The 20,359-nt window shown below is 40.0% G+C and overlaps 1 protein-coding gene across 1 annotated transcript; it reads left to right on the top strand.

Moving 5' to 3' along the window:
* The first annotated feature begins 18,093 nt into the window (after positions 1-18,093).
* On the top strand, positions 18,094-20,077 carry id2a (inhibitor of DNA binding 2a). Its single transcript, XM_086095389.1, has 3 exons — positions 18,094-18,583; positions 18,676-18,737; positions 19,372-20,077. The coding sequence occupies exons 1-2, from the start codon at positions 18,212-18,214 to the stop codon at positions 18,730-18,732; spliced, it is 429 nt and encodes a 142-aa protein (XP_085951515.1). The 5' UTR covers positions 18,094-18,211; the 3' UTR covers positions 18,733-18,737; positions 19,372-20,077.
* The last annotated feature ends 282 nt before the right edge of the window (positions 20,078-20,359 follow it).

The raw sequence follows: 20,359 nt of genomic DNA, 5'->3' as shown, positions 1-20,359 counted from the left end.
CCCCCCAAAAAACAATTTTTAAAATTAAGAATTTAATTAATTGATTAAATTTAATAATAAAAATATATTGTTATTATTTATATATTTAATAATATTATTAACTATTATCATTGTTGAATAATCATACATGATTAATTAATTAAATTAATTAAAACACAATTTTTCATCTATGCCTGGTTTGGTGTAAAACTAGAGTAACTCCCCCCATAACTAACCAAAATTAACAATTGTTCGCCTTTTGGTGTATCACAGTTAGTTATAAGAGATGCAGGATGACGCCTGAATGAGTTTTAACACCTGACGCCCCCCAACCGTTATTGTTGTGTTGAAAGTAATTACTAATGTCCAACAGATAACGTCAAACTGTGGGAGCCAAAATTTTATTAAAAAAACAACGTATTTCACATATAAAATGCTGAATTTTGTGCATTTTACATTGTGTGTGTGATTTCAAGAGCTGTTGACTGATATGTTGCCTATTGCCATAATCAATAAACAACCATAACAATTAGAAATTGTTCATTTCTTTGCAACAAGGTTATAAATAATAGTTTGAGAATTTTCATTATCGTTAATTTTTACCAATTTAACTTTTTTTGAAAATGCTTTGTTTTACTTTTGTTTATATTATTTTTATTATTCTTTTTTTTTTTAAGTGTCTTAAATATTATGTAGTAAGATGTCTGTTCTGTATTGGGGGGAAAAAAAAGGAAAAAAGAAAAATAGCGGGATAAATGGTGATCTGATGCAGCGATTTTGCAAGATGTTAAAGCGGATAGTAGAAGTCCACTGTTGGACTTAAGTTACAAAACCAGGCTTGTGTAATGATACAGCAGGCGACCAAAGTGATAGTTTGCGACCTTGTGGTGTTGATATTTTCATGTGTCAGATTGGCGACCAGGCGCCTGATGATAAGCACATTCCCCCCAGGACGAACACGGCCGCAATTGCAGTAAAAGACATAAAAATAAAAACATTTAACAAGCAGCGGGGATGGCGTGACACACACAACGCAACGCCAGGGTGATGGATTGCCACACAGTGAAGCAACAAACAAACGGTTGATAAACACCGTCGATTTTCTTGCGCTCTCGCCGCAGCTTATCTGAGCGCTCGGCTCGATAACTCATTGCGCTTCATCTTCATTTGAAATATAGAAAGCGTCTGTGGGAGTTTCAACAGATGATGTGCTGGCAAGAGCCTTTCGAAGTAATAAGTCACAAAGTAGTAGAAGGGAGTTGGGATGTTTAAGGTGAATGGGGAAGTTTTGAGGACATTTGTTTTGTTTTTTTACAACCATACCATGTGACCGAGATGTGTGGTATGAACAGCGGCACAAGCGGATGTACCTGATTTTCAAAATAAAATAGTTATATAGTTAATAGTCCAAAATTCAGATAAACAGGCAACCGGATCACAATAAAAACAAACAAAACACAAGACAACCTGATGGATGTCTTTACTGTGTGGTCCAGACCTTCGTCATCCAGACCACTCGGCCCGCTCTGTTTATCACTGACTGACTACTTACACACACACACACCACAGGTCTGCATCACTAACAATTATCTGTGGTGTGAGCTCACGCAAAAGGCACCTCAGAGTCTGGGCCTTTCGCACACAACTAACATGTGCGCTGCACTGGATGTGACTACAAGAGAGTATTTGGACCACAGTCAAAAGGGAAGAGGGATCGTGACAGCCCATGAATAAAGAAAATCCACGTTGACGGCCATTCAAATGTACGGAAGCGTATTGCATTCACTTGAGGAAAAAATATATAAATACTCCTGTTTTTCTGACAAATTTTTGGGGGGAGCTTTGTTTTTTTGAGTATTTTTTGTAATTGTCTGTTTTTCTGAATATTTTTGTTTTGTTTTATTGAATATTGTTTTCTGTCAAAAAAATATTACGAAAAACAGAAAGGAAAATTACTCAGAAAAACAGGGAAAATTTTTTTAAAAAAAAACCTGAAAAAATAAAATTTTCAAAAAAACAGAAAAAATATTTTTTTCAAAACCATTTAAAAAATATTCAATCAAACAGAAAAAAAATACTATAAAAAACAAAGCTCCCCCCAAAAATTTGTCAGATAACCAGGACTTTTTTTTCTTCAAGTGAATGCAATACACTTCCGTACAAATGCATTGGGGGGGGGGGGGGGGGGGATTGAAAAAAGAACCCCCCCCTCCAAAAAAATCTTCAAAAATGTTGATAAAAGATGTTTTCCACCAAAATCAGGAGGGACAAAAATGTTTTAAATATATTTAAAAATACAACAATAAATGGTAATGTAATTTTTTAAATATACTTTTACTCCATGAATGCACATTAAAATGGAAGTCAAGTGAAATAATTTCTTTCTGCGAGTATGCTCTATGTGGCCCCGCTATTAACACGGTATTGTGATAATATCCATCTCAGGGGGCGGCCATTTTGTCTCTTGCTGTTGACTGAAAATGACATCACATCTCCTAAGGGCCCAAATAACAGCCAATCGCGGCTCACCTATTTCCTGAAACTGAGCCGTGATTGGTCATTTCCGGAGCACTGCGCAACTGTGATGTAATTTTCAGTCGACAGCTAGTGACAAAATGGCCGCCCCGAGATGGATAAAAACAGTTGTTAAATAGTATTATCATCAATACTGTATTATTACTCTTACTATTGTTTTCCATTTTTATTATTATATTAAACGTTTTGAGTAGATTTGAGTATTTCTGAAAACTGATAACAATCATTGTTTGTTTGTTTTCATCAGAGCGACTATTCAACTTCATCTAAAATACAGAGAAGACGTGAGGGGGAGCAAAAAAAAAAAAAAGGAGCAGAAGGCTAGCTTACTAGCTATGCTTAAAAAAAAAGGAGGGCTTGACGTCGTCGTCTTTCTGCTGGCGGATCATGTCCAGTGTACACACCCACACACACGCGCACACAGCCAGATGGAGAGCAGCGCTAAAGCTTAGTTTAATGACAAAAGGACCCTCAATCTGGACACGGATTTATCACTCACTTTAAAGTCCATCTGCGACAAGTTTGGACTGTAAACACAACTGCTCAGTCTCGCTGCCTTCTTGGGCTTTCGTGTTGGAGGAACTTAGCAACTCCCTAGAGTGCGCGCACGCACACACACACATGCACGCACGCATTCCTGCACAGGCCCCTCATTTAAGGCGCGTTTCGAAAACGAGAGGACACGGTGGACGAGACGTTACGCTGATGTCCGTGGGCCTGCCGTCACATGAGGTAGGTTGGGTTAGGGGGGTATTTTTTCTGGGGGGGGGGGGGGGGGGCAAGAGTGACAGCACCGAGATAGACTAGCTACCTATTTATAGCCCGAGCCATCTGCAGAGCTCCCTCTTGTCTTTGGTCATCCTGCTCACAAAGGCTTGGAGGCAGATTCCAGCAGCCCAGCCGCTCCACCATCCATTCACTATTCATCCCCGAGTCGGCAGCACCATATGGATCCGGCCCCACTGCTGGGCCCTGGCCGGCCCGCTTCTCCCACTCCAGCTCTCTTTCTGCAGATTGACATGGTAATGAAGCCTGGGCGGCTCGCTTTTCTTCTGCCCTCTTTTTTTTTCCGGCGTCTTCTCCTCTTCTCCGCTCAAAGGAGCCGCCATTGAACGTGGCCGGACCCCCACTCCAAACGCCCCCCTCCTCTTACTCCTTCCTTTACACCCCTTCCTCTTCTTTCCGAGTGGTCCCAGGCCATCACAACTCTCAGTAGAGAGCAGACCTCCACCAAGGCTCAACAATCCTGTTGTACAGTAGAGGTGGATGCATAAATCCAATGAGGTGTGTCAGAAAAGTTCCAGGACTGGTGTCACAAAAGTTACATTTCAAATCTATGAGATTTAGATTAAGAAGACCTCCGGCTGCTTTACCATGACAAGGCGCCTTCTCACAATCATCCAGTAGTTCCTGCAATGTGATCCGATGCAAAATCAAACCCATTAGCCAAAATAATGCTTTCCTCCTTAGCCAAGGCTTCATGCAATATGTACCGATAAATTGTTGGATACACTTCTGTCCAGATTTACACCAAAATCATAATAAATGTGTTATTTCGGCCTTCCATTGCCTTCATTTTTTTATTATTTTTATTTTTAAATAGTCCTGCTAACAAGCTAACTTCAACTCATTCACTCCCAGCTATTTTCACTGAAGCAACCCCCTTCACTCCCGGCTCTTTTACTGGATTTTGACTGATTTTGCAAGGCCAACAGAATATTGTGTTCTATTGCTATAAAAACAAAATTAGAGTCTCTGCACTCATCAGGAGAAAAAGTATATTTCTATCTGTTTCCGTTTTGTAGCAATTGGCATTAGAATACAGCTTCATCACTTTTCACAAATCTGTTTAGAACTGTGGGTGAATTAGCATTTTTTTCAACATGGCCCTGGTTGATCTCTTTTGCTCTGCTAGCACAGGCTGTCCGTTTTTGTAATAACTACCATTTCTTCAAACATTCTCTACAGTTGAGAGGCTGCACAAAGACTTCTGTATGCTCTAGCATCCCCATGTTTTTTTAAACGTATAAATAAGTCTTTGGGACACTTAAAATGAGTAACTGGCATTCAGTAGAACACACACAGTAGGTTACCTCCCCCAAGGCTCCAAATGTTTAGTTTGAATTAGCCCCAAACTTCAGAGATGCCCAGCAAAAGCCTACGCCAGAATATCGTCATTTAAACAGAGGCATTATTTACTGATAATAGTTCTTCCATAAATGCCCCCTTACAATTTTCAGTTCCTACAAGTTACAAGTTTCCCATTTTTTTGTGAGCATTAGGATTGCAAAATAGTGGGTTTTTAAAATAATTTCCCAGGGATTTAAAGGTATCCTTAAAGGGCTCTATTAAGGGGAATGAGGGGAGCCGCTTCAATTGGCCGGGAGTCGGCTGCATTCCATCTCACAACAGCGCACATGTCGCCGTATTCCATCTGCGCCAGTCAAGCAAAAATACCAACAGAAAGAAAACTTTGTCCATCCGTGCACACAATTAGACTGCGCTTTGCGCTAAACTCGCGCTGGGCACGAAAATAGGGCGCCAAGTGTCATGTTGCGTTAGTCAGCAGGCGGCTCAGCCGCGCCGCATCCTCTTTTTCCCGCTCATATCCTCTTTCTAGCTTGACCATCACTCTTGAACGAAGGCCAACTGGCAATAAAGCGGAAATGGAATCAGAGGGGGTGGCTCGCTAGTTGGTGGGAGGGAGGGGGGGGGGTGTTAAATGGGGATTCCACACAAGGAAGCTGTTTATGATGCCACAAAGCGCAGCCCCGTGGGGAAGGAAGACAAGTGTGAAACGGATCTCAAACAAGAGCTTCTGTCAGCCTCCCTCTGTCACACTTTGTCTCATCACTTAAGACGACAAAAGGAGACACGTTGAAATAAAACAGGGCCCAAACGCCATGCTCCAGAAGCCATATATTTGACATGCATGTATAACTTATGTTGAACACATTGTCCTGTGTTAAAGGCATTTGGTTCCAATTTGTCACTGCTGCTTTTCATTATTTTGCTTTTGTCCGTCTCCGCATTTTTCAATTGTTACTCTTGTTTTAAGAGCGTGTTTTCCTCGGCAAAGCAGGGTCAAGTGATCATTAAAGTCAAATAAAACTAGAGCTGTCAAAAGTTGACATTTTTTAAATCAGATTAACTCATTCACTGCCATTAACGGCTATATACATCAAAAATTCATTTTAACTATTTCTATTAGTTTAACATTTGTTTGCACTTTTGTTAACAAGAGTGTGAAACCTCAATTTTTTTTATTGTACATTTAGAACAGATATAAAATTTGTGATTAATCGTGAGTTAACTAGAAGTCATGCGATTAATTACAATTAAACATTTGAATCGCGAAAGGCGATTTTTTTAAAAATTGTTATTAATCACATGACTTCAATAATTAACTCACGATTAATCACAAATGTTATATCTGTTGTAAATGTACAATAAAAAAATGTTTTTTAGATTTTCATACACGTGGAAAAAGTGTAAAACTATTAAAAATAGTTAACATGAATTTTTGACGTTTATAGCCATCAATGGCAGTGAAGGAGTTAATCACATCTTAGAATTTTTATTAATCACGATTAATCACTTAATAAAAAAGGATTTTTTATCAATATTTTTGTTTCTTGCTAAATTTGAAGAGCACCGGTTATGTGTTAATTCTTTTGACATTTAATGTTATGATGACGTCTTCAACATTTTTTGATTAGAGGTTTTCCGCAAGTCAAAACAACTCCAGTGCGCATATATGGCATGAAAAGGTGAGACAGCCTTGAAACGACATGTTAAAAGATTTTTGATACAGACCAAGAATTCCCTCACAGTAAGCGTCAAAGACGCCATTAAAAAAAGTTATACACTACACTACATTTAATAGCATTATCAATTAGTGAATTAGTCCATGTCCGCGGATCATGGCGTCGACACATTGCTAAAGGCAATTAACCACTCAGCCCCATTATAGAACAACTTCACTGAGAGGTCAAGTAGGCTATGTGCTGCTCACTTAAAAGCTCATCTGTGATTTCAACAAAACTCAGCGCAGCTCCGCTTACCTTTTGGCTTTGAGATGGTAGCGTTTCAGACCGTGCCTTGAAAAAGTGCTAAGAGAAGGGACAGAAATGAACAAACATAGTTAATATGGTTGTTCGATGACATACTTGATGAGTTAACAGGTACTCAAGTCCCAACTATAGCGGTATTTCTTTTTGTTTTGCTTTTATAGGGGTAATAATCTCTGGGGAAAAAAATATCGAGATACAACCCAAGATGAACCACGTAATGCATGAATTTTTTGACCCAAATACAAATCCGTGATATCTTAGCAGACCACTCTATTTGTTTTCATACAATACAGTGCTACTTTTCCTAAATGTGGTGAGTGGATTAATGACATTTCAATTCATATCAATTGAGAAATTTGATTTAATATAGGTCTACAAGTACAAGCTGACTGAGTTACGAGCATGCAAGTCAAGGCGTCACTGTATTTCCAAATGAAAAAAAAAGTCAGTTTTCAATCATATGTCCCCTACAACATCTAATTGAATTTACCGTGAGAACATCCGTACAAAATGGGGTCATGGTTATCTCTCAATAAGAGAGAATCCATGGAGTATCATTGGTGGGCTGCAGCGGAGCAGTCACCTTGGGATCAGCGCGGCAGCCTGAGGCGGAGGCCAGCCTAGTTAAGCATGCATGCTGTGCTGGGCCTAAACCTAATTAGGTGCCATCCCAATGTCAACACTGCTGATAGAAGACAAGCCTTCTCCTCCTCCAGCCACGCTGTGAAAGGCCTCCAAAGAGCCGCCTTGCACGGCCCCGGCCATCTGCAAGCTTTTGGCTGTATGCGTGCGTCTTTCATGCTTTCCAAATACAACAAAGTACCTGCAGGTGATGTGCTTCTTTCCAGTCAGCTACATTGGAAAATGTTTGATTAAATGGCTGACTTTTCAATCAAAGGTGTCGATCGTACACATAGACAAGTCACAAACATTTCCGGATGAACCTTAAATGTACTATAACCTGTACTTAATTAGATTTTATCTAAACTTGTGAATGCACAATCTAATCTTTTGATGTTCAGTAACTTTCCGGAGTTGACTGGCAAGATTCACAACATGTAACTAATACATTTTGACATGAGACCAAAATTTGATTCAGTTGGATCAAACCCTTGTGAATTTTACCATTCAGCTCCTTGTTCAACATGATGGAACCCTTTCCACACCATAGAATTGAACATGGTTGTGACCAATCATCTTAGGGCATTGTCCATGATCCAAGAAATTGAGCTGCATGCTTACAATCGATTGTAAATGTTTGAGGAATTTAGGTTCTCTTTTCTTTTTTTTCTTTTTTACCTTTTGAGTTGTGAAGGAATCATTTCCAAACAAAAAGAGAAAATTTTGAAAAGTCTGTATTGCTGTTTGTCCATGAGCAGGCTACTTCCTGGTTCATCATGAACCAGGAAGTCATGATGAACCAGGAAGTCATGATGAACCAGGAAGTAGCCTGCTCATGGACAAACAGCAATACAGACTTTTAACATTTTTCTCTCGCTTTTTTTTTTTTTTAACCTTTTGAGTTGTGAAAGAATCATTTCCAAACAAAAAGAGAAAAATGTTAAAAGTCTGTATTGCTGTTTGTCCATGAGCAGGCTACTTCCTGGTTAATCATGAACCAGGAAGTCATGATGAACCAGGAAGTAGCCTGCTCATGGACAAACAGCAATACAGACTTTTAACATTTTTCTCTCGCTTTTTTTTTTTTAACCTTTTGAGTTGTGAAAGAATCATTTCCAAACAAAAAGAGAAAATGTTAAAAGTCTGTATTGCTGTTTGTCCATGAGCAGGCTACTTCCTGGTTCATCATGACTTCCTGGTTCATGATGAACCAGGAAGTAGCCTGCTCATGAACAAACAGCAATACAGACTTTTAACATTTTTCTCTCTCTTTTTTTTTTTACCTTTTGAGTTGTGAAGGAATCATTTCCAAACAAAAAGAGAAAAAAGTGAGAGAAAAATGTGAAGAGTCTGTATTGCTGTTTGTCCATGTGCAGGCTACTTCCTGGTTCATCCTCTATGAAACTACTTCCTGGTTCATCCTCTATGAACCAGGAAGAAACCTGCTCATGGACAAACAGCAATACAGACTTCACATTTTTTTCTCTTTTTTTTTTATGGAAATCAATTTTCTCATTTTGTTTTGAGTTATGATCGAAACATTGCCCCACCGTCTCACAATACAAATAGTACAGTATAGTCCTGTTTTACATCACTCATCATAAACCATGATGGATAGAATATGTGGTGGTTTTTGCACAGCGGCCTTTATTTTGACCGGCCCAGTTCCTTTGCCAAGTCATGTGTTGCTGCTAACTTATTGCTTCAGGCTGGGCGGGGCGCTTTCCGGAGGCCACTCACTCACACCTGCGCCTCATCTGCATCTCCAGTTAAAAGCCAGTCTGACCTTCATGCAGGTGCCAGATGATTCCTGCTGCAACCGCTGGTATTTTGGCTAACTTGACTTTTGTCTTATCTTGTCCTTGTTTGATTTTTGTTTTCCCTTACCTTGCACCACCGGTGCCTCCGGATATCGGTTCCCAAGCCCGTCCCAGGCCAATCCGACCTCGCCAAGAACTCACCTGTTCACTATCTGCCTTGGACTACTCGCAGTTCCTACACTTGCATAACTCGTTTTTTGTGTCATTAAACCCTAGCTCAACTCCCACTACCTGTCTTCCTCGTCTGTTTCGGATCCGCATCTGATCCACGCAATTAACCCTCACAGAATAGCTACGACACAAACAACTCTTTAAAAAAAAATCTCATTAGTTAAAGAAATGAAAGCTTTGTAACTTGATACAATATGAAATTGTATTTTTCTATTTGGTATTTCAGTGGCCATTTGATTCAAAATGATAGTCCCATTTTACATCATGCTCCATGAACCAAGTAGCATGCTAACAGATAAACGAATACAGCCACTCTCTACGTTATTTAAAAAATCAAATTAAAAAATCTTGTTAGAAGAATTTATTTTTGTTTTTCATTTGAGAAATAATGTAATGACTCCTCCCAGCCCAGAATACAAATGCTATGCTCCCATTATCTTACATTATACCCTATGAGCAACAATGCAATCTGCTAGCTAGCAAACAAGTGAAATAACGATCACAAATTCAACCATAAATCTTGTATCTTTAGTCATTTGGGAGTGATTATGTTCTCTTATTGTCAATTTGGCCCCCGTTTAATTAATGCTACTCTCTTTTATGTCAAACTTCATTAACCAGGAAGTAGCTTGCGAACAGACAAACACAAATGCTTGAGCTTTGCTCACCTTTTGTTAACTTATCATTTCAACCTTGGCAGAGGTCTGCGCTCTACTAATTGAGATTCTTGTATAGTTTCCTCTGTTTTATTTATACTCTCCCTTTCCCGCTCACGGCACAAAAATGGCACCGAATTCCCAATTCAGGTCGACCAAATATGGAATCCTGGCGCTCGGAGGTAAACATGTCGGCGCGCACTGTTGCCTTTTTAATGTGTCATCAAACCGTCATCTAATTCCATTTATACGGCTAAAAAGCCTCTCACAAACAGATTACCTGCTGCATAGAGGGGAGGCCCCTCTTTCAGTGTGTAATTGTGGCATGGCGCCATGTCCTCCCACTGCTTCTTAGTCCATTAAAATACAGATGAGAGCCTTTTACAGCGCGCGCCAACAGCAACGCCTCCCAGCTAATCCGGCAAGCAACACAAACATCACATGAATTATGTGTAATGGAGACGACTCGCTCGCTGCTGGCACAGCTGACTTGAGGACGCAAACAAAACGCCCGTTTATTTTTGGTTAATGTTTGGATTTTGTTTTTGTTTTTTTTGATTGGGCTTTTCATGTAAGTAATTAGCTGGCAAATATAGAAATGCGCGCGCTCCGCGGAGAGGCTGTCGTTAGGTGCGCTTCCAGCGCTTCTTCTTCTTCTTCTTCTTCTTCTTCTCTCGCACACGGGGAAAACTTCCTCTGCGTTCAGCATTTTAACTTGTTTGTCTGCTAATTCCATTTCCACGTCCGCTTTCACTGTAAACAACGCGGCGTTGCCTCCGTTTCACCATCTCGTCTACTTAGCGAGCGCTATTTATTCATCCTTTTAATGCTTAATCTTGGCAAGGGCGAGTGAAACCCAGCACCTTAATTCCATTAGCTTGTTACTCCAATAAGTCCCAATAATATAACGACACACACACATACGCGTTCATGAGGCGTGAAAACACAGCATGCTCCCATTGGGGCTTTTTCTTTTTCTTTTTTTTATAAATAATGCTAATAGAAGCTAAAGGTTGGTCCTGTTTTGCTGATGTCAAAATAAACGGTCGTTAACCTGCGCAGGCTTTAGCGAAGGCGAGTGTCCTAATAGGCCCCCTCTAATAAGCCCTGTTTACACCAAGCATCATACTTGGCACACATTTTTTTGTCACCATTTATTAGAGGCATCCATTTCTGTTTCTCCTTTGTGTTCTTTCATGCCTCATCATATATAATACAAATAATTAAAACAAGCATGGGGGTTCTCCGAGTACTTTTTAAAGACTCTACAATACATTTTCCATGGTGTGAACATGTGATTTTTTTTGTTTGTCCAATCAATTCACATATATTAGGGATTGGCGAGTATCAGTACCAGGTATCGGTATCATGCTGTTACCCGGACTTATTTCTAGGTATCGGTACTTGTGACGGCAGCCATTACCGGTATTGGCTTTATTGGTTTTACGATATATGAATTAAAAAGTAGAAAAATAGTAAGTTGGCATTTATTTCATGCAATTTTTAAGTAAAAATGTTGCAATGGAGTATATAGGTATTATTAACTCATTCACTGCCATTGACGGCTATAGACGTCAAAAATTAATTTTAACTATTTCTATTAGTTTGAATTTTTTTCTCCACTTTTGTTAACAAGAGTATGAAAACCTAGAAAAAAAATATTGTACATTTAGAACAGATATTAAAGTAATTTTATTTTTTTTAAATAATCTTTTCTTCTTTAAAAAAAAAAAGAAGAAAAGTTTATTAAAAATTAGGGGCATCGAGCGATTAATTTTTTAAATCATAATTAATCGCATGACTTCACTAGTTAACTCACGATCAACCACAAATTTGATATTTGTTCTAAATGTACAATATTTTCGTCCCCCAGGTTTTCATACTCTTGTTAACAAAAGTGGGGAAAAAGGTTAAACTAATAGAAATAGTTCAAATGAATTTTTGACGTATATAGCCGTCAATGGCAGTGAATGAGTTAATTTTATGTATCAAAAGTGGTATTGGTACATGGTATCGGTGACTAGTCAAGAGTTAAAGGATCTCTGTGCAGTTTGTCGCTTTTTTACTCGCGACTGCCACCTCTGGCTAAAAGCGTAACCGCAGCATCTGTGTCAGGCTCGTTCATCGTTCATAGAAAAAAAGTTTTATTGAATGTCTCTAATACAATATTCTTTTTAACTCATTCACTGCCATTGACGGCTACAGACGTTAAAAATTTGTTTTTTTAAACTATTTCTGTTAATTTAATTTTTTCCACTTTTGTTAACGAAAGTATGAAAACCTAGATTTTTTTATTGTACATTTAGAACAGGTATAAAATTTGTTAACTACTGAAGTCATGCAATTAATTATGATTATATCACAAAACTTCTGTTCTTAATGTACAATAAAAAAAATCTTGGTTTTTATACTCTTGTTAACAAAAGTGGAGAGAAAAAAGTTAAACTAATAGAAATAGTTAAAATGAATTTACTATTTTTATATATAAATATATATATAAAACAATAATGAGCGTCTCAGTCAATCAATACGTCTTGTTTATAGCATTCAAGTTTTCAAAACTGAAAATATTTGTACATGCCGAATCAGTTGGCAAAGCGCATGCGTGCGAACTTATCAAGCCACCCAAAAAAAAAAGGAAATTGACTGTGGTGACGAAACAAACGACTACTTTATAATGTTCACTTCCTCTTTGTTGACTACCTTGACAGGTTACACTATTTACCTTGCTCATACAGTTTTTGCCCTCCTGCTCACATACTCCACAGGCCAAACTAGGAGTACCATCCCAAACAGCTCTGTAAAGACCCCAAAAGAACTGTCCCACTTTTCAGAAGAATGGGCAAACCGGATGGGTTCTAATCACGTTGAATCGACTTGCATGCCCACTGCTCAGTTTCCCACCCTCCTTAAAGACTTTTCATTTCAAAAGTGACTCTCCTTTTGTTACCGAAAAGGCTAAAGAGGGTCCATGTTGGAGGGAAAAGAGCAGATTAGATGTCAAACGCGAGCAGAGAGAGAGAGAGAGAGAGAGAGAGGGAGGGAATGACGACGTGCAGGGAAGATAAGATGAAAGACAAGACAAAAGCGAAAGTAATGGGGATATTAAGTGAAGGGGAAAAGGCAGTCTGCGTTGCCGCCGCTCGGTGTGATCCTGAGCTGTGAGCTGATGAGGAGGAGGAGGAGGAGGAGGAGGAGGAGGAGGAGGAGGAGGAGGAGGAGGGATGAGCGATAAGAGGCCAAGAGGATTACGGCCGTGAGAACCTTTGTTGTCGTGATGCGCTCAATGATCCACCTGACCACTTCAACGTGCTCACTGCTGCAAATCTGCATGGGAGACCCCTGCCAGAAAGCGGAGGCTGTGACATCGCATGAAAAGGGTTGCTGGTTCTCAGTCATGTTGAAGAACAGATGAGGGCGTGGCAGCATGCGTCCATTAAAACTCATTCGCTGCCATCAATTCGTTTAAAAATAGACTAAAAAATTAGGGGCGACAGGAATTTTTTATCGCAATTAATCGTATGACTTCACTAGTTCACTCACGTTTAATCGCAAATTTTATATCTGTTCTAAATGTACAGTGAAAAAAATTCAGGGTTTTCAATACTCTTGTTAACAAAAGTGGAAAAAATGTTCAACTAATAGAAATAGTTCAAATGAATTATCCACGTTTATAGCCGTCAATGAGTTCATATATCAAATCTCCGCCGTAACGCCTGAGCCGCTGGGACACGTCTTAGGGGCGTTTTCTGCGGATTCAACATGAATGAATTGGCATCCGACCCTCGTGACATCAACGCATGGGACGAGAACAGGAAGTGACGAATGCGGATAAAGAGTCATTTCAGGAGTTTATACACATTCAGTCTCGGGTCCTTCATTTAAACAGTCAAGGATGACCAAGCACGTTCAATTCGCCAGTACGACTGAATATTATGAACTCTGCCCAGCAACAAGCAGTTTGGAAAGAATGTCCCATAGATTTTGCAGTCAAGTGAACTATCAATACAGAACATAATAAAGAACGGCAGGTGAAGCGAGTCCTCGGCCAGTTGTTCTCTGGTTCTGCTGAAACGTTTGCGCTTCCTACTTGAACTCTCTCTTCCCTCTGTGCTATGGAAACAGACAGCGATTGAGTAAGCGCGAGCGCAGTGTGGTTTATTTAGCGTGGGAAACAAAGACTTTGCATTTATGCAAGCATTTTGGTCTCGATGTGCTATTACTCTCAAAATATTAAGAAAGGAACGTTGTGTTTTTGTTTTGTTTAACTGGGATCAAGTCCAGTGCTACTGTGGACAGTGTTGAATAATAATAATAATAATAATAATAATAATAACAACAACAACAACAGGGTAGTGTGCGACTCTTTGCATTGCATTGATGCTATTGCTCGCAATGATGACGAAAATATGAAGAACTTCGATCCTACTGTCCCGCCGGCAACACTGAGCAGCAGAGCTAGCACAGAAGCTAACCCCGACACAACCTGAGAGGTGTCCAGGCTGCTCCATCAATATTTTAGCACACCAAAGCAGGCGATGCGAGGTCGCCACGACGATAAGCAAGATGCTATTATTCACCTGGTGACCGGCTTGAAGCTGCTATTTCAAGCGGCGAGCCGTTAGACTTGTGACCGTAGAGGAGTTCTCATAACCTCATTTCAGGTCTCAATTCCCCTTGGTATAGAGGAAGCTGACCAACGGCATTGTGGGATTGAAACAAGAGCGAGGTCAGTCAGTGAGGGTTACGCTTGAAACCTATTGCTCTCGCTTCTTAATTGTTTGACTGGAGAGGGAGAGAGAGGGAGAGAGAGAGAGGGGGAGAGAGAGGGGGGGAGGGGGAGGAGAGGGGCGAGAGAGGGTCAAGGCCGGAAAGTGCATGTTTTAACTTCAGACAGAACTGTTTGTACATTAGGCAATGTATTGACCAAAAGCATACATTGACAAATAAAACAATTTCAAGCAAGGCCAGCGTGGATCTGCAGATCATCCATTTTACAAAGCACAACTAACTAATCAATCAATCGTGGTTGGATGAGACCCCTACTCTCTGAACTGCTTATATGCTTTTTATTCTTGTCATATTGCAGTTTTATTATTTATTATTTATTATTTATTATTTATTATTTATTATTTATTATTTATTATTTATTATTTATTATTTATTATTTATTATTATTTAAATTTTGTTTATTTATTTCACACATTTTGTCCACTATTCTTTGTCAAAACAAGACAGTTGTTTGCTTATACAATTTAATGCCAAACTTTTTGTTGTTTTTTGCCATAAAAAAAATATGCCTAACATTTTTTCTTTGTTGCAGTTTTCCATTGTTCTTTGACATTCTAATGTTAAATCGCATGTTTGTTTGACTGTTCCTAGACATTTTCATGTCAAACTCTTACCAGCTTTCTAGATATTCAATGTTGCGCATTTGTATCCTGTTTTTTAATTATTATTATTATTTTTTACTTTTTATGTGCAAGTTCATTTTGTCACTGTTTTTAGACATTTTCATAACAAACCACTTTTTTTTTTCCTGTTCAGCGATATTTGCCATAACAGTGTCAACTGCAAAGTTTCTTCACTGGACCTTGATATTTAAAAAACAATCCATTTTTTGTCTTTTTTTTTTTTTCATGCAACAACGTTAAAAAACGGAACGATTTTTCTTTTGATCGCAGTTTTTCTACTTTTCTTAGAAATCATAATTTTCCCCACTGTTTGTGTTTTTTTTAAATGTCTAATGTTCTAATGTTTATCCAATTTTAAACATTGATTGTTATTTTTTTTTAATTGACTTTGTTCTCTTTTATCTGTTTGATTGTATTGCTTTTTACTGTTGCATGTGGTGTGCACTTAGGGATTTGATTTTTTAAGTGTGTTATAAATACAATCTCTTATTTTTATTATTATTATTATTATTATTATTAATGTGGGTTTCATCTGGTTCTTTGACATTTCATTGTCAAATAGCATGTCATCCCAAATGATACAAATGCTCCAGGTGTTGCTTACTAATGTCACACATTTATAAATAAAAAATAATAATAACAATAATCACTGACCAATTACAAAAATAACACTTGCAGCAACCAAACAATGTCATCAAAATAAATGCAAAAGTCATCCAATGCAAGCAAGAGTCCTGAAATATATAGTAATATTAGTTAATAGTATAGACAATGTAAAATAATGCACACTCGCTGACCACTGCATTAGCTACAATGTCACTAACTGTTAAACGCATTATCAATACCCCCAAAAAATCTGAAACAATAGTGTTCAATTGCACTCTTAACATTATAATCTTTGTAAAGGCATATTAATTGATGTTAGGCAAGTGATACATTGTGCAAGTGTTCCTAATGTTGTGACCTCTGAGAACATGGACTATTTGCGTGTACCGGACTGTAGCCCTCTTTGCAGTTTGAATGGAGGAAGTGGACTTTAAACACATGTACTGTTCCTTTAAAAAAAAAAAAAAAGAGAGAGAAGAAACAAGAGTAGCAAACATAACATTCCATCACTTATCACTAGTGTGTGTGTGTGTGTGTGTGTGTGTGTGTGTGTGTGTGTGTGTGTGTGTGTGTGTGTGTGTGTGTGTGTGTGTGTGTGTGTGTGTGTGTGTGTGTTCGGACCTCGGGTCGATCAGCTGAGAAGCGTCCAGCCCTCCCCCGAAATGACACCCGCGGTTGCCATGGAAACCGCCTGAACGGCGCCTCGAGAGAGAGAGGGCTTGCGAGGGGTCTTGTTGTGAATCCAGTGACGTCACGGCGCCGGCGCCAGAGAGTCTGCTCGAGAGAGAGAGAGAAAGAGAGAGAGAGAGAGAGAGACAGAGAGGGGGGGGGGGGTCTTGCTCCTCGTGATGATGCTCTTGCGCCAGTCTCTTACCTTCTCTGCTTCCACCGCAGACACACCAGCTATCGAGTATGCACACAGTAGCTACTCCGTTATCGTATCTTAGTGCTCGACATTACGCCCAAACCGTTTTTGTTTTTTGTTTTTTTTAACAATTAATTTGGTCAGACAAGCGTGTGTGCGTGCGTCATAAAGATGACTTACAGCAGATGGGTGACGTCATAGACGGACTTTTCTGCCTTCTTACTTAAATTGTTTGGTTGAAAATTATTTCATAAGCATGTTAAATTAAACGGTAGAGGTGGCACACGCTATAAGTTAATAACGCGCATTTTTTGATGGGCATTATCAACAACATATGAATTTAATTGAAGCTTTTAAATGATTGTGGGGCTAATTTGCATTGCTGAGCAGCATTGCATCCTGCCGAAAGTATATTTTCTGCATGTAGTCAGGCAACCTGGGAATGTGCAAACCACACTAGTTGTGAGCCGCTCTTGTTCTAGAGCTGAATGGATTGTGCAGGTGTACCTAATGAAGTGGTCGTCGAGTGGAGATGTCATTTTCTGTGCAAATCAATGAAAATTATCAGAACATACCAGAATATTTAAGCACGAAATTGAATATGGTGAATAATAAGAACAAAGTTTTTGATGGGTCTGACCGCCGCGTTGCATCTTGCACTTCCGAAAGTTCACACCGGTCCGGACTTGCGTGGATTAATCAGACGCGCCTGGTCTCGTTCGGGTCTAAACAGAAAAATATTAATTTGCCTTTATTCTCATTATTATTACTTTACAATGAATATTGTTTTGTTTTTTTAAACGCACTCACCTTGGTGTAAGTGGAAAGTCACGGCATGTTCACTTTTATTAACAGACACGTGTAACTATAAAATACAGGTGGTACACATATGTATTCCATATTGAAACGATCGTTAGTAAAAATGCAAGTGCACAGTGACTTTTTGAACTGGATGTATATATTTTTTTCCAATATTTCCCCATAAGATTTGTGTTTTTTATTTTTGAAGAAAGCTAGTCAGAGCAAATTTAAAATCACTTTTTCTTTGCGCAGTTATTGGCAACACCTTGTCAAAGTCATTTGCGAGCCTTGTGCGGCATTAATTCTCTTGATCACAAACAGGTAAGAGCTTAATTTTCCAAATTGCCCACCGGAGCTGCCGAGGCTGCCCTCCGGGGCCCCGCCTCCCCGCTCTCGTTGCCACCGGTAACGAGGCGGAAGAAAGGAGGGAGTGTTGTGCGCACAGCCAATAGGATGACGATAACCCTTTGAGTGGCACGTCGTGTCTGGCCAATCGGCGCTTTGGTCCCGCCTCCGCGTCGCTGCTGACCTGCTGCCTATATAAAGCACATCGCCGCTCTGATAATCCAGTCCGAACAACCACCGCCTGACAACATTGGACTTAAAAGAAGCAACACTCAAGACAAAAACTCGCGTGATACTTAAAATTTAACTCGGGGGGAAGAAAAAAATGAAAGCAATAAGCCCCGTTCGGTCCTTCCGGAAAAACAGCGCCGCTTTGTCGGAGCACTCGCTGGGTCTGTCGCGGAGCAAGACCCCGGTGGACGACCCGCTGAGCCTGCTGTACAACATGAACGACTGCTACTCCAAGCTGAAGGAGCTGGTGCCCAGCATCCCGCAGAACAAGAACGTCAGCAAGATGGAAATCCTGCAGCACGTCATCGACTACATCCTGGACCTGCAGATCGCGCTCGACTCCAACGTCGCGCTGGGGACGAACCTGCATCACTCCGCGCGGCCGGGCCAGGGGGCGCCTCCTCCGGCTGCATCCAGGACCCCGCTGACCACCCTCAACACGGACATCAGCATCCTCTCGCTACAGGTACGACCCACTCTTCGGCGGCTCCGTATCGTGACGCGCGAGGCGGCGTGGAAATAACATTTGGTGTGCGCGCTGTTTTTGTTTGTTTTCAGTCTCCCGAGTTGCCATCCGAGCTGACGACAGATGACAGCCGGACTCTGCATCGCTAAAGGCGGTGAGTAGTCTGGACTCCTATCTGCTCACGCATGCCGGCCAAGTAAACGGGCTTTTTTTTTTTTTTCTTCCCAACCTAATCATCAGCAACATTTGTTCCGACCGCGTCCCAATATGCTTGCGCATCCTGTCAGCGATGATCCCAACCGTACCATATGCTTACTTTTTCATGCATTAAAAACATTGCTGCAGTCAAATGGATGTAATATATCCACTTTTGTCAGGCTGCTCGGGGGTTAATAAAGTAGCAGTTGTCAGGGCCGTATTATAGCCTCTCGTATCTATAATGAAGGGCATCTGTAAAGAGAGGAAAATAATGGCTGTTTTGGATTGCTCGCTACTACCATGTCTGCACATAATTGGTACAAGAAGTGGGTAGGCGCCAGCTGAGCGGCAATTACGATGATTCTTCCCCAGATTGGAGGCTAAACTTGTGTGCGAGCGTGTATGTGTGTGTGTGTGTACATCTGGAGTGCAGGGTTTGCTTAGTATTGGGAGTGTTTGGTTAAATGTTAAAAAAGTGTGCGGCTTCCTCCCTGGCGCCAGTCTGTCCGGATCTCTCTCTCTCTCTCTCTGCCCTGTTTGCCTTTTTCTAAACACGTCTCTCTTTCTTTTTCTCTCTCAATCTTTTGCAGGTGTTTGGTCAAGACGTGTAAAAAAAAAAAAAAAAAAAAGAAGAAGAAGAGAATCTCACAGGACCTGGGGAGCATGCAGGGCTCTCCCCCTCCTTTAAAAAACAAACAAAAACAAAAATCCAACAGCCTCTGTCCTCCTCCAGGCCTGATGGATTATTTTTCCTCCCTCCATCATGAGAGACTTTGTGCTTACTATGGGACAATCTATGATGTGATGTGCTTTTTTTCCCCCCGCATTATTATTATTTAACTTAAGAAATTTTTAATTATTTGTAAGTCCTTTCTGGAAATGGAAGGCATGTTATATTCCCAGTTGTGGGAGGAAAAATGAGATTATTGTCATGAGGATGAATATTATTATTATTGCCCCCTCCTCCTATTCTCCCCTTACTTTGTTGAAGTCTTCGCTTTTTTTTCGCGGAGGTGGGAACTTGGTTATTTACTGTAAAAAGAAGAAAAAAAAATGAAAGGAAAAAAAAGTTTAGTCTTGTCTTGTCAGGATTGTTGGCACATGAAGGACTGGACGTTTAAAAGAAGAAAAGTGAAAATGAACAACACCTTGTGAACTCTTCTCGGGAGTTTATCTTGTATAGTTGCAGACGTTTCTGCAAAAAAAGTGTAATGTTGTACTTATGATGAAACTTTTTATAAAAGTAATGTAAATTGTACCTTTTTTATACAAAAATAAATCACAAAAGCAACCTTAGCATGCGTTTATTTTGTTTGTGTGTGTGTGTGTGTGGGGGGGGGGGGTGATGGATGTAAGATTGAAATGTGGGAAAGCTGTGGCTCGCGGGCTTACGCGGTGCATCAAAGCAATCAGCCCTAAAAATGAGCAACTGCTCAAAAAGGCTCATATTTATTTGATTTTTTTTTATGAATTTAGTTTATGGCTTGCATAGGACTGAAATGGCCCCAAAGAGGATCCACACCACAAGTTTTTGGTGCAATTTGGACACATGCGCATGATCAAAACTCTGCTTAAATA

This window comes from Leptonotus elevatus, chromosome 14, assembly GCF_054856555.1.
Source record: "Leptonotus elevatus isolate MCC_2025b chromosome 14, RoL_Lele_1.0, whole genome shotgun sequence".
Taxonomy (NCBI): domain Eukaryota; kingdom Metazoa; phylum Chordata; class Actinopteri; order Syngnathiformes; family Syngnathidae; genus Leptonotus; species Leptonotus elevatus.
Note: the sequence above shows the minus strand (reverse complement) of the source record. Positions and strands in the feature narration are given on the sequence as shown.

Coding starts and splice junctions, on each gene's coding strand:
- id2a (XM_086095389.1), top strand. CDS start 18,212: ATGAAAGCAATAAGCCCCGTTCGGTCCTTCCGGAAAAACAGCGCCGCT. Junction 18,584..18,675: donor TCAGCATCCTCTCGCTACAG/GTACGACCCACT, acceptor GTTTGTTTTCAG/TCTCCCGAGTTGCCATCCGA.